This window comes from Aquarana catesbeiana, linkage group LG10 (assembly GCF_042186555.1).
Source record: "Aquarana catesbeiana isolate 2022-GZ linkage group LG10, ASM4218655v1, whole genome shotgun sequence".
In the NCBI taxonomy this organism is placed as follows: Eukaryota; Metazoa; Chordata; class Amphibia; order Anura; family Ranidae; genus Aquarana; species Aquarana catesbeiana.
Window position 1 is genome coordinate 124,011,056 of NC_133333.1, and position 12,735 is coordinate 124,023,790.

A 12,735-nucleotide genomic window follows, 5' to 3' on the forward strand; every position below is an offset into this window, starting at 1 on the left:
GTGTCGGCAAAGACCCAGGAAGAAGCATCCCCCACCTTCCCCTGCTCAGTCTGTCTCATCTGATTCTGAGCCTGATGCCGTTGGGGATGCGGCCCCTCCAGGGGGGGTTTAATATCTCGCCCCCTGACCCGTCCAATAGTGAGGATGAGGCCTCTGTGGTCTCAGCAGCAAGTGAAAAAGCGCTGGTGGACACACTTGTTACTGCGGTGCAGGAGACTCTAAAGATGGAGGATGCGGCTGACATGGTCACCGATGTGGCTGTGTCCTTTGGTACGCATAGGTCACCTCGCACACCAAAGGTGTTTCCTTATCTGCCTTATTTTGATAGGTTTACCTATAAGGTATGGGAACAACCAAAGTCACCCTCTGTGGTCCCCAAATGTTTCTCAATATGCTACCCCTTTGAAGAATCACTTTTAAAAAAGTGGACTACCCCACCAGTGGTGGACCCTCCTGTTTCTAGGTTGAATAAAGCAACCATGATCTCAGTAGAGGAATCCCTTTCCTTTAAGGACACAGCTGACAGGAAAGCGAAGACTGTGGCATGCAGCATGTTTACTATGGCTGGTTTGGCAATGCGACCAGTCTTGGCCGCGACCCTGTTGTCGCAGACCCTAGCTGAATGGGCCAAGCTTTTGCACCAGGGTCTGGGTAGTGAGCAGGTTCCCCCTGCTTATGTTGATTTAGCAGAAAATTTGGTCCATGGGCTGCAGTATATTGGTGATGCAGCCTTAGATGCAGCTCCTATGCTATCCAAGCTTTCTGTTTCAGCGGTGGTGATTGGACATGTGCTGTGGCTTAAGAATTAGTCGGCAGACCAATTCTCTAAGAAAGCTCTCATTGATCTGCCCTTTCAATGCGACCGCCTGTTTGGGACTACCCTGGATGACATCATTAACGGTGTCACAGGGGGGAAGAGTACCTTCCTGCCTAAATCTAGGAAAGAGAAGGAGCCTCTTCTGGCTCCCGCGACTTCAGATAAAGGAAACAGATCTCTCAAGTCTTCCCTGGGAAGTTCCAAGCAATCTTGGTCTGGTAAGCCTACAGCAGGCTTCTCCGGATACACCGACAAAGCTCCTTCAGCATGAACGTCTGCCCTCACCCATTGCTGGGGTGGGGAGACACCATCGATGGTTTCCAGATTCATGGACCTCCTTCGTGAGCTTCTGGGGGGTCCATGAATTGAACCTTTTGGGGATACTAAAGAAGGGGGACAGAGTTCGTCCACTTCGGGGGGCCCTGTGTCTCCTTGTGCGGGTATAATTCCTGTAAAGCTTCGGGTGAGGTCCGAAATACTCAAGGTCCCCTCTAGCCCCGTCCAGGAAATTGGGTTACCTGGGTCTGACTCTGGAGTAAATTCTGACCAGGTTAGTAGTTTTTCTTCTCAAACGTTGGCCCCTTCAGCAGGTTCAGTTCAACAGGAAGTAACTGAGACTCGTGAAAATCTTGCGGGTTCCTCTGGTAGACGCCGCAGTTGTCCTAGTGCCACTGCGGGCCAACACCTTCCTCTTCTGTGGTGCCTGCGAAGGACTGAGGACGAAAGTCTTCTGGTCATTCTGGTGGCCGTAAACATCCCTTGGGAGCTAACTCTCAAAGAGGACCAGTTGTACCGAGGGCTGAGCTTCTATCTTACTTTACAGAAACTGGTTTTAATTGCCCAGCCATTGAAATCTAGGTACTAAGAGATAGAGGTCTGTCAGGATCAGTGATTCCTACTATGGTGAAGGCAAGGAAGTCGACCCCCAGTAAGATATACCATCGTACGTTGAAAGCGTACATTTCTTGGTGTGAGTCGATTGGCGTTCATCCTCAATCCTTTTCTGTGGCTCGGATCTTAGCTTTTTCTAACGGGGTGTTGAACAAAAGTTGTACCATCAAGGGCCAGGTGTCTGCCTTAGCAGTCTTATTTCAGCGACCCCAACCACTCTTTAGTTTGTACCTTCATTCAAGGAGTCCGGCATGTGGCTCCGCCTGTACGGTCTCTTTTGCCGCCATGGGATTTAAACTTAGTGCTATTGGTTCTACAGAAACAACCATTCAAGAATATTCAGGAAATTCCCTGACCTATGTTGTCCCAGAAGGTGGCATACTTGGTGGCTATTACCTCAGCCCACAGGGTTTCGGAATTGGCATTATCCTGTCGTAGTCCAAATTTAGTACTCCATAGGGATAAAGTGTTCTTTGTCCCTGTCTGTCATTTCTGCCCAAGGTTGTCTCTGACTTCCATTCGAATTAGGACATTGTGTTGCCCCCCTTGTGTCCCAAGCTGACTCATGCCAAGAAATTTGCTTTGCATACCTTGGATGTGGTTCATGCAATTTAGGTGTATCTGGAAACCACTGAGTTCTTCCAGAGGTCAAACTCACTTTTTTTGGTTGCAAGGGGACCAAGGAAAGGGTTGGCGGCTTCCTCAGCTACCACCTTCAGGTGGATCAGACAGACTGTGACTCAGGTCTATTCTATTAAGGGTCAGGTTCCTCCTTACCCTGTCACGGCGCATTTTACTTGGGCGCTTAGTACTTCTTGGGCCTTCCATCATCAAGCGTCAAAATATCACAGGTTTGCAAGGCGGCCACTTGGTCGTCAGTGCATACCTTCACTGAATTCTATAAAGTAGATATTTTGGCATCTGCGGGTGCTTCTTTTGGCCACAAGGTTTTGCAGGCTGCTGTTTAAAGAGGGGTGTTTTTTCTTTAAAAAATTGTATTTCAGATGAAGCTCCTGTGACCCGGTTAAGGCTCCTGTGTCCTGGTTAGGGCTCTTGTGGTTAGTCTTGAGTTATTTTGCCCACCTCTGATTTTTCTTTGGCACTGCTTTTGGATGTCCCAATGGTCAAGATTAAGGAGGCGCTGTGTCCGTCGATGAATGAAAGAGAAAATGGGATTTTTTGTACTCACCGTAAAATCCATTTCTCATCGACGGACACAGCACTCACCCCTCTATGGAGTTTTTGATACTTCTGTTACTGCTTGCTACTAAACTAAATACCTAGAACAAGGAGGGGGTTATATACTGACTGAGGACAGCCCGTGGGCGTAGTCAGGTGTTTTTTGTTCTGCCTAGTCCTACTCCTGTGGAGGCGATATAACCCAATGGTCAAGATTAAGGAGGCGCTGTGTCCGTCGATGAACTCAGAGAAATAAATTTTACGGTGAGTACAAAAATCCCATTTTTTTGGGCATGGGGGTTCCCCTCAAAATCTATACCAGACCCAAAGGGTCTGTTATGGATTGGTGAAGAGATTCCATGCTGTTTTTTTTCTTAATTTTTCATTGCCGGTAGTTTTTTTTTTTACATTCAGCTGTCAGCTGTTCCCTGCTGACAGCTGATGACTCATCAGTTATTGAGGACCTGACGGCCGCCTGCTCCTCAACAACCATGACAGTTACTGATTGTTAAAGAAGCCGGCTGCCAGCCGCTCGTTAACAACGCAGTATTTACTACTGGTAATAAATTTGCTGGTTGCCACCATTTTCACTACTAAAATACTGCATGATTTCAAAAAATAATTAATTTAGTATTTTAGTAGTGATTTTTAGTGAATGCCAAAAAACATTTTGAAAAACACTGTGATACCACTTTGTGAATGGAGCCCAATGTGTCAAAATTACACCAAGACATATTAATCATGATACTAAAGGCAAGTGTATTGCACGCATTGAGAAAACTAAGTAGGCTTTTTCTAAATCTGATAATATATTATAGGTGGGAGATGTAATTATACTAATTTGGGCAATTACTTGAACACTGCACTGTTTTATGCAGGACATATTTATAAACCAGTGAATGTGATGTTTACTTAATATTCGGTTGCAGCGAATCTATTTTAAAATAAATTCACCACATTCACTGCTTTATAAATGTTATTATAAACATATTCATTATAAATATTTTCTTGAATGTGTCACAGGGATCGTTAAATTTTAAAGCATGCTTGGAAATCTCAGCAGGAGATGAACGGCATTTTCAAAATAGGCAGTTAATATCTCTGAATAATGTAAACAATGTTACAGTTATTAATAATTAGAAAGATGACAACACTTATAAAAATAAATCCATGCATGACCAGCCTGGGTTTTAGAATAGGGCCATTCATTTTTACAGACAAATTTGTATATAAAAATTAAACATCTCAATTACGGTATATCAAATGTATTTGCAAAGATTCCAAGAAATCTATTAAAAAGTAATTTAAAGTGCTAAAAAGTGGAGCACCATAATACAGCATGGACAAAATTTTAAAACATCAGTTATGTAATGATTTTCCAATATTAATATAAGTACTCTAATACACTTATAATTTCACTTATATACTTACACTTATATACTAATATTTTATTAGTCATGCCATTTATTTTAAAAGTATTCATAGCAATAAAATGTAAAAGTCCCAACTACTCTAAAAAGTACAATCCCAAACATAAAAAAATATTAAAAATGTTAATTTAAACTGCTAAAAATCAAGCCCATAATGAAAATGTTTATGTTAAATCAGTTGGTTCAGTACTCCAGCCCTCTAGCAAGGTATAACATAAGGCTTGTATAGACCCTATGTGCAAAATAGATTTGTCCAATTTTTGCGCTTCTCTAGTTACCTTCTTTGCTTTATTTTTCTTCTTTGCATATTTTTATATCTTACTCCTTCACAATTTCCCCATTTCTCTATATGATTATCATTTTGCAATCTCTATAGAAACAATAGATTTTAGATAGCTGAGTTCTGGGCTAATTATCTCCCCATGATAACTCACCTTTCTGCCCTAATGTAATAATGGTTCTTCTTATTTGTTTCATGGATGGTCAGAATAATGGCGATCAAGATAACCTTACTTCCAAATATATTGTATCTTTTCATAGTGTTACCTATTCCAGCCCCAGCCCATTACCTATGGATTATGCAACGGCGGGTGTCTTGTTACGTGTGGGGATCTTTAAAACCAAGACTCCCTAAACTTACTCTGATGCACTCTAAATTTGAGAGAGGCCTAGGGCTACCCAACTTCCAGAAATACTACTATGCAGCTCAGTTAGCGCAACTCATAGGAAATACCCCATGGGTAGGTTTAGAAGCTGTGGACTGTGACCCTTTTACTCTTGACAATATCTTATGGTTTAAACCTTCTGATTGTAGAGGTGTGTTCAATCCAGTTCTATTATAGCCTTATGAGATAAGCTTCAGCGCTCCTTCGGGTTGTCCTATCCCCACGTACCACTCTTGCCTTTCTTAAAAATCCATCATTCTACAGGGCGTTTATTGCTCCAAAGTCGTTTCATGTATGGGTAAAATTGAGTTTAGCTAAGCTACGTCATTTGGCCACATCCACCACTGTGGAATCTTTTGCTATTCTATATGAACAAAACAAATTGCCCAGCTCTGAAATGTAATAATATCTCCAAATCAAACATTTTTTTGACTCAGTATCTGACCATCTATTGCTTTCGACCAGATGATTGTGTCTGAACACTTGTGTGATTCTGCCCCCCCATGCCCCAGGGCAAATATAAAAATAATATCTGTACCAAAAGATAAAGTAGGCGCTGATTAGCTACATAAATACTTAACTTAAATATATACTAGTATCTAGATGATTTAAACCTTAAACAATCTGCAATTATCAAAAACAATAGTGCTGTGCAGTAAATTGTGTTGATCCAAAAAAACAAAAACCTATGGGTATTATGCCAGCAAATTCATGCAATAAATATATAAATGTCCCATTGGTGATATGGTTTGACTTTGACATGTAAGCACATATTATTGGGGGATTTGTTTTGAAATGTGAAATTTTTAATAAAACTGTGTTGCGCGATTACCCTGTAATTTTCTTTCTGGGTGATTGGTGTATATCCCACTGAAGGGAGACAAAATCTGGGAGATGAAGAAAAGCTAATCTGGAGTTCCATGCTGGCTGTTTTTGACATTATAACACATGCGTTGTGGTCCAGCGGGCCTTAGGGCTCTGGTGAGTGTGTATTTGCATCACTGGTGGTGGAGCGTGTTTTCCTTGGAACTGTGTTTGATTTTTGCACTAAAGCTGCACAGTGGATGGGAGTGGATCTGTGTCTTTGCGATAAAACGCAAAGACACAGATTTTGATGTGGATATAGTTCGAGAAGGACTTTATATTTATATATTTTTTACAGCACAAATTGTTTTTTGATTTTTTGTGTATAACCATATCACCAATGGAACATTTATATATTTATTGCATGAATTTGCTGACATAATACCCATAGGTTTTTTTTTTTTGGATCAACACAATTTACTGCACAGCACTATTGTTTTTGATAATTGCAGGGTGTTTGAGGTTTAAATCACCTAGATACTAGTATATATAAGTTTAGAATTTATGTAGCTAAATAGCGCCTACTTTATCATTTGGTACAGTACATTAGTGTGGTTTATACTTAAAGGGGCAGCTGTCACATATTTTTATCACAGGGTTGGCACCTTTTATATTGGAAAAAATAATATCAATATCTTGTGAACTACCCTACCAAAAGTGCACCTTCTTAGACAAAATGCTGGGAGGCTGATCTTGGTACCCTCTTAGAGGAAGAGAACTGGAAAGATATCTGGTCGTTGACCAAATCTGCTTCAAAAAATGTGCTAGCACAGGATGCCAGTTATAAAGTATTGACCTGCTGGTACCTGGTTTCAGCACACATAGCTAAATATGTACTTAATTATTCTTTGGCATGCTTCCATGGGTAGTCAGATCTGAGGACCCATCTACGCATATGGTGTACTTAGTAGTTCTGAAAAACTGGTTTAAAATGTTCGCAATGATGTCTACCTTACTTTATATTACTATAGCTACTACAAGTTACTATGGCCTCTAAGCAGATGATAGTTAGGGCCTGGTAAACACTCAATATGCATAGAGAAGACCAAAAATCATATTGCTCAGGCCAAGATACATGCCAAAGCAAAAGCTCCTGTACAGGATCAGGGTCTCAAAAAACATGAAAATATTGCAACTTTGATTGCAGGACAATTAAACCCAAATAAGATGTGGTCCATTTTTTTACTTGCACGGAGCGACCCCTGGGAATCCCTACCACTTCCCCTCTTTCTGCAACTTCCTTCTCCATTTCTACACCTACTCTCCATTATTTCATATCTCAATGGTTTGATTGGCCTGGGACAACTATTATGCACTGCTGGTCCTGAGGAAATGCCTTGTTGCCTACCAACTGCTTGGGACCATTGGAACCTCCTTATCTTTCAGATGATAATCACTTGTGTCATCCTGATATCTCATTCTATCTGTTCATGTGTCATATTTCTTTCACGCATGTAGTTGTTGATTGAGTGCATTTTTTTGTCCTCACAGTTTTTATTAAAAAAAAAATATATTGAATGAGAAAGATAATCCAGCATGAGCAGTATCATGTCAAACATATATGTTATCCATCATATCATGATGATCACCATACACCATAAGCACTGAAAATAACAGTCTCACATATGTATCTTGTGTTTGATGTCCTTTGTTGAGCTTCCACTTTGTAAAGAAAACAACATGATTATTTTATTGTATTTTTGTCTTCCTGCAGGATATGGCTTCTATACACTCTCTCCAGCAACTAGTCCTGGTCCCCAGCCACCTACAGTCAGCTTCACAGTTCCTTCTGTCACAAGCACAGCCTGTCCAGCAAGGTAACATGCAAGACTACAAGTATTAAACACTTTTTTTTCCTTCAATAACCAGGCGTGAAATACATTATCATATCTATTAAAATATATAACAAGGAAGAAATCACACCATGAAATAATATATGGATGCAGAAGTAGAGCACCTATGACAATTATTTTAATGGGTTTTGTTATGCTAATGTTAGATTAGCATCACATGGTAAGGACAAACAGAGGTGATATCAAGAGGTGATAGAGGTGTCTGACCACCTGTAGTTAACCATCTCTGCACCCTGACACACTAGGACTAGCAAACTTTTACCAAATAGAATGCCTTGAAAAAGTATTCATACCCCTTGAAATTTTCCACATTTTGTCATGTTACAACCAAAAACGTAAATGTATTTTATTGGAATTTTATGTGATAGACCAACACAAACTGGTACATAATTGTGAAGTGGAAGGAAAATGATAAATGGTTTTCCAAATGTTTTCCAAATAAATATCTGAAAAGTGTGGCGTGCATTTGTATTCAGCCCCTTTACTCTGATACCCCTAACTAAAATCTAGTGGAACCAACTGCCTTCAGAAGTCACCTAACTAGTAAATAATCCACCTGTGTGTAATTAATCTCAGTATAAAAACAGCTGTTCTGTGAAGCCCTAGAGGTTTGCTAGAGGACCTTAAAGAACAAACAGCATCACGAAGGCCAAGGAACACACCAAACAGGTCAAAGATAAAGTTGTGGAGAAGTTCTGGAGAAGTTTAAAGCAGGGTTAGGTTATAAAAAAATATCCCAAGCTTTAAACAGCTCACGGAGCACTGTTCAATCCATCATCCAAAAATGGAAAGAGTATCGCACAACTGCAAACCTACCATGACATGGCCGTCCACCTAAACTGACAGACCAGGCAAGGAGAGCATTAATCATAGAAGAAGCCAAAAGGCCCATGGTAACTCTGGAGGAGCTGCAGAGATCCTGTTCACAGGACAACTGAGAATCTGTTCATAGGACAACTGAGAATCTGTTCACAGGACAACTGTTAGTCAGGCACTCCACAAAAGTCCTGTATGCAGTTTGTGAAAAAGCCATGTGGGGGACACAGCAAACACGCGGAAGAAGGTGCTCTGGTCAGATGAGACCAAAATTGAACTTTTTGGCCTAAAAGCAAAAGGCTATGTGTGGCAGAAAACGAACACTGCACATCACCCTGAACACACCATCATGTTGTGGGGATGCTTATCTTCAGCAGGGACAGGGAAGCTGGTCAGATTTGATGGGTAGTTGGATGGGGCCAAATACCGTGCAATCTTAGAAGAAAACCTGTTAAGAGTCTGCAAAAGACTTGAGACTGGGGCAAAGGTTCACCTTCCAGCAGGACAAAAACCCTAAACATACAGCCAGAGCTACGATGAAATGGTTTAGATCAGGGGTAGGCAACTTTTTGAGCATAGTGTGCCGAAAAATGTTTTCAAAGAAATTGAGCGTGCCAATTTTATAACAAAAATATGTCAGCTTCACACTCTCAATCACGAAAATTATTTTTTATAAAGTAAATGCTGTAAACTACATTAGTAGTGAGAAATTAAAATTCTGCACTCTCACGCATCAGATCAGCCCCAATTCATGCACCTTCAAACCTCAGATCACTGTCCCCCCTGCTTATCTGCCCCACCACTGTAACCGCCTGCTCATCTGCCCCACCACTGTAACCCCCTTGCTCATCTGCCCCACCACTGTAACCCCCCTGCACATCTGCCCTACCACTGTACCCCCTTGCTCATCTGCCCCACCACTGTAACCCCCCTGCACATCTGCCCTACCACTGTACCCCCCTGCACATCTGCCCCACCACTGTACCCCCTTGCACATCTGCCCCACCACTGTAACCCCCTGCACATCTGCCCCACCACTGTAACCCCCTGCACATCTACTCCACCGTCGTACCCCCACATTCTTCTGTCTCACCGCTGAACCATCTTCTCATCTGTCCTAACAATGAACTTATCTGCTCATCTGCTCCACCACTGTGCCTCCTGTACATCTGTCCCACCACTGTACCCCCTGCTCTTCTGCCCCACCACTGTAACCCCCTGATCATGTGTTCCACCAATGTACCTCCTTTCTCCTCTGCACCCCTCTGTACATCTTCCCCACCGCTGTACCCCCCGCTCCTCTGCCCCACCGATGTTCCTCCTTTTTCCTCTGCCTTAACACTGAACCCCCCCTGCTCATCTGCCCCATCACTGTACCCCCCTCCATTGAACCCCCTTCTCATTCCTCCCACCACTGTACCTCCTGCACATCTGCCCCACCACTGTACCCCCTTGCTCATCTGTCCCACCACTGTAACCGCCTGCTCATCTGCCTATCACTGTACCCCCCTGCTTTTCTGGCCTACCGTTGAACCCCCCGCTCATTCCTCCCACCACTGTACCTCCTGCACATCTGCCCGACCACTGTACCCCCTTACTCTTCTGCCCCACCACTGTACCTCCCTGCACATCTGGTCCACCGCCGTATCCCCATGCTCTTCTGTCTGACTATTGAATCACCCTCCTCACCTTCATCTGTCCTAACACTGAACCCATCTGCTCATCTGCCCCACCACTGTAACCTGCTTTCTCACCTGCCCCACTAATGTACCTCCTGCACATCTGTCTCGCCTCTGTACCCCCCTGCTCTTCTGCCCCACCTCTGTACCCCCCTGCTCTCATGCCGCCACCATTGTAACCCCCCTGCTCATCTGTCCCATCCACAACACCTACTTTCACATCTGCCCCACTGCCCTTTCCCCCTGATTTTCTGTCCCACCACTGAACCCCCTTCTCATCTGCCTCAACACTGAACCCCCCTGCTCATTTGGCCCAACACTGAACCCCCCTGCTCATCTGGCCCTAAACTGAACCCCCCTGTTCATCTCTTCTACCACTGTACCTCCCTGAACATCTGCCCCACCGCTGTACCCTCCTGCTCATCTGTCCCACCTCTGAACCCCTCCTGCTCATTTTCCCCACCGCTGTACCCTCTTCTCATCTATGATTTGTGTGATATGCAGAGTGGTGAAAGGAAGCAGAGATGAAACACATCTACCTCATCCTGCTGATCCAACTCTCGCATCCAGCCCATGTGCTTTTATGTGATGTATGTGATATACTGTATGTGATGTCACATACAAGCATATGGAAAGGATGCGCAATGATGAGCTCAGGTCAGAGGTATTTTCTGAAAGCAGTGGATCTGTGTGCAGGATCATAAGTTGGGCCCCCCAGCTGAGAAAAAGTGCAGAGCTCTACGCCACAGGAAAAGTTGGGTGTGGTTTTCATTGCGCTGAATACAGGCTGTGGCTTAAAGGGACACAGAGTGCAAGGGTTCAGTAGTAAGTGACACAAAGGTTCAGAAATAATTTCAACAAAGCTCCCAGAAGCTCCACAGTAATTCCATAAACTGTCACCTGATTGTGGTTTTCTCAATCAGTGAAATCCCTTCTTTCTGAGATTGGTAGTGACAACCAAGCGAGTCATCTTCCTCCAGATTGTGGGCGGGGCTAACAGGGCTGTGATTGGCTCTAGCAGTGGCCAATGACAGTCCTCCTCCTCCTGGAAACAGGGACTGCCCCCCCCTTAGCAGAACTGAACCCAATCTCTTACCCATCACAAACGCTGACGATCGCAGCTACAGCAAAGTTAGAGAACCAAACAATGTTTCCCATCTTTTACAATGTGTGGGGACACAGTGCCTCCCCCTTTGTGCAGGTGCAGCATGGAGAATTCTGAAATTGGAATGCATTAGTGTCTCACTGACACTTCCCTGTGCTGCTCTGCTGATGGGGAGGGAGTCGAGTGCCAGCAAAAAAGGCTTTGTGTGCCGGGGGTTGCCTACCCCTGGTTTAGATCAAAGCATATTCATGTGTTAGAATGGCCCAGTCAAAATCCAGAGCTAAATCCAATTGAGAATCTGTGGCAACACTTGAAAATTGCTGTTCATAGACTTTCTCCATCCAATCTGACAGAGCTTGAGCTATTTTGCAAAGAAGAATAGGCAAAAATGTCACTCTCTAGATGTGCAAAGCTAGTAGAGACATCACCAAAAAAGCTGTAATTGCAGCAAAAAATGGTTTTACAAAGTATTGACTCAGGGGGGCTGAATACAAATGCACGCCACACTTTTCACATATTTATTTGTAAACAAATTTGAAAACCATCATTTATCATTTTCCTTCCATTTCACAATTATGTGCCACTTTGTGTTGGTCTATCACATAAAATCCCAATAAAATACATTTAACTTTTTTGATGTAACATGACAAAATGTGGAAAATTTCAAGGGGTATGAATACTTTTTCAAGGCACTGTATAACCCTACTGCCAAGGCATCACTTCCACCCTGTACTGGTTTACCTCTGTCACTTTGGAGTCTGTCACAGAAGTGAGTGATTTTTATTTTTTTGCACTTGTGATTACCACTAAAGGCAAATATTGAATAAGAGAGTTAATTGAATGCTGCTGGACATTGGACCCTTCTGTCTTGCAAGGAGTATCCTATTATATGAGTCTTGCTATTGATTAAAACTGGATTTTTTTTAAAGGCTTATTCATCCTAATAACAAGTTATTACTTTTTTCTTCTCTTTCATTATATTTGGAATATGAACACATTTCAAAATATTCTGAGAATTCTTCAGAACTGCGTGTGTTGACAGTTAGCACATCTGTACTCTTAATATTGATTATTGATATTAATTCAATAAAAAGATTATCTTTATATGAGGTAAAGTTCATCTCAAGGCTCTTGTCTGACAGTCTAAACAAATCCCAAGTTTAGCTACTGTGATGCACAAGTCTCATAAAGTGAACAAAAAAACGTCCTTTATCTTCACTAGCTGAGCCAAATCTTTCTTCACGTGTATCTCACATGCTCCCCCTCCCAGACACTGCAGCTCATAGTGGGAGGTTTTCAACAGTGAAGTCAGTTCTGCAAATCCAGAAAGCAGTGAGTAGGACTAGGCGTGGCCAGGTGCTGGTTGACAAGCTAAAGGCTTCTGAATCAGCAGGGGTTCTTCTGGCCAGAAGGAGATGCAGTGGTTCTTCTGGCCT

General features: G+C 42.7%; 1 protein-coding gene across 4 annotated transcripts in view; it reads left to right on the top strand.

Moving 5' to 3' along the window:
• Positions 1-12,735, top strand: part of POU2F3 (POU class 2 homeobox 3) — a 208,487-nt gene that overhangs the window by 140,173 nt on the left and 55,579 nt on the right. For all 4 annotated transcript variants that reach the window (XM_073602564.1, XM_073602561.1, XM_073602562.1 and 1 more), the window contains one exon: positions 7,561-7,663. In XM_073602564.1, coding sequence (XP_073458665.1) covers positions 7,561-7,663 — 103 coding nt within the window. The remainder of the gene's footprint in view (positions 1-7,560; positions 7,664-12,735) is intronic.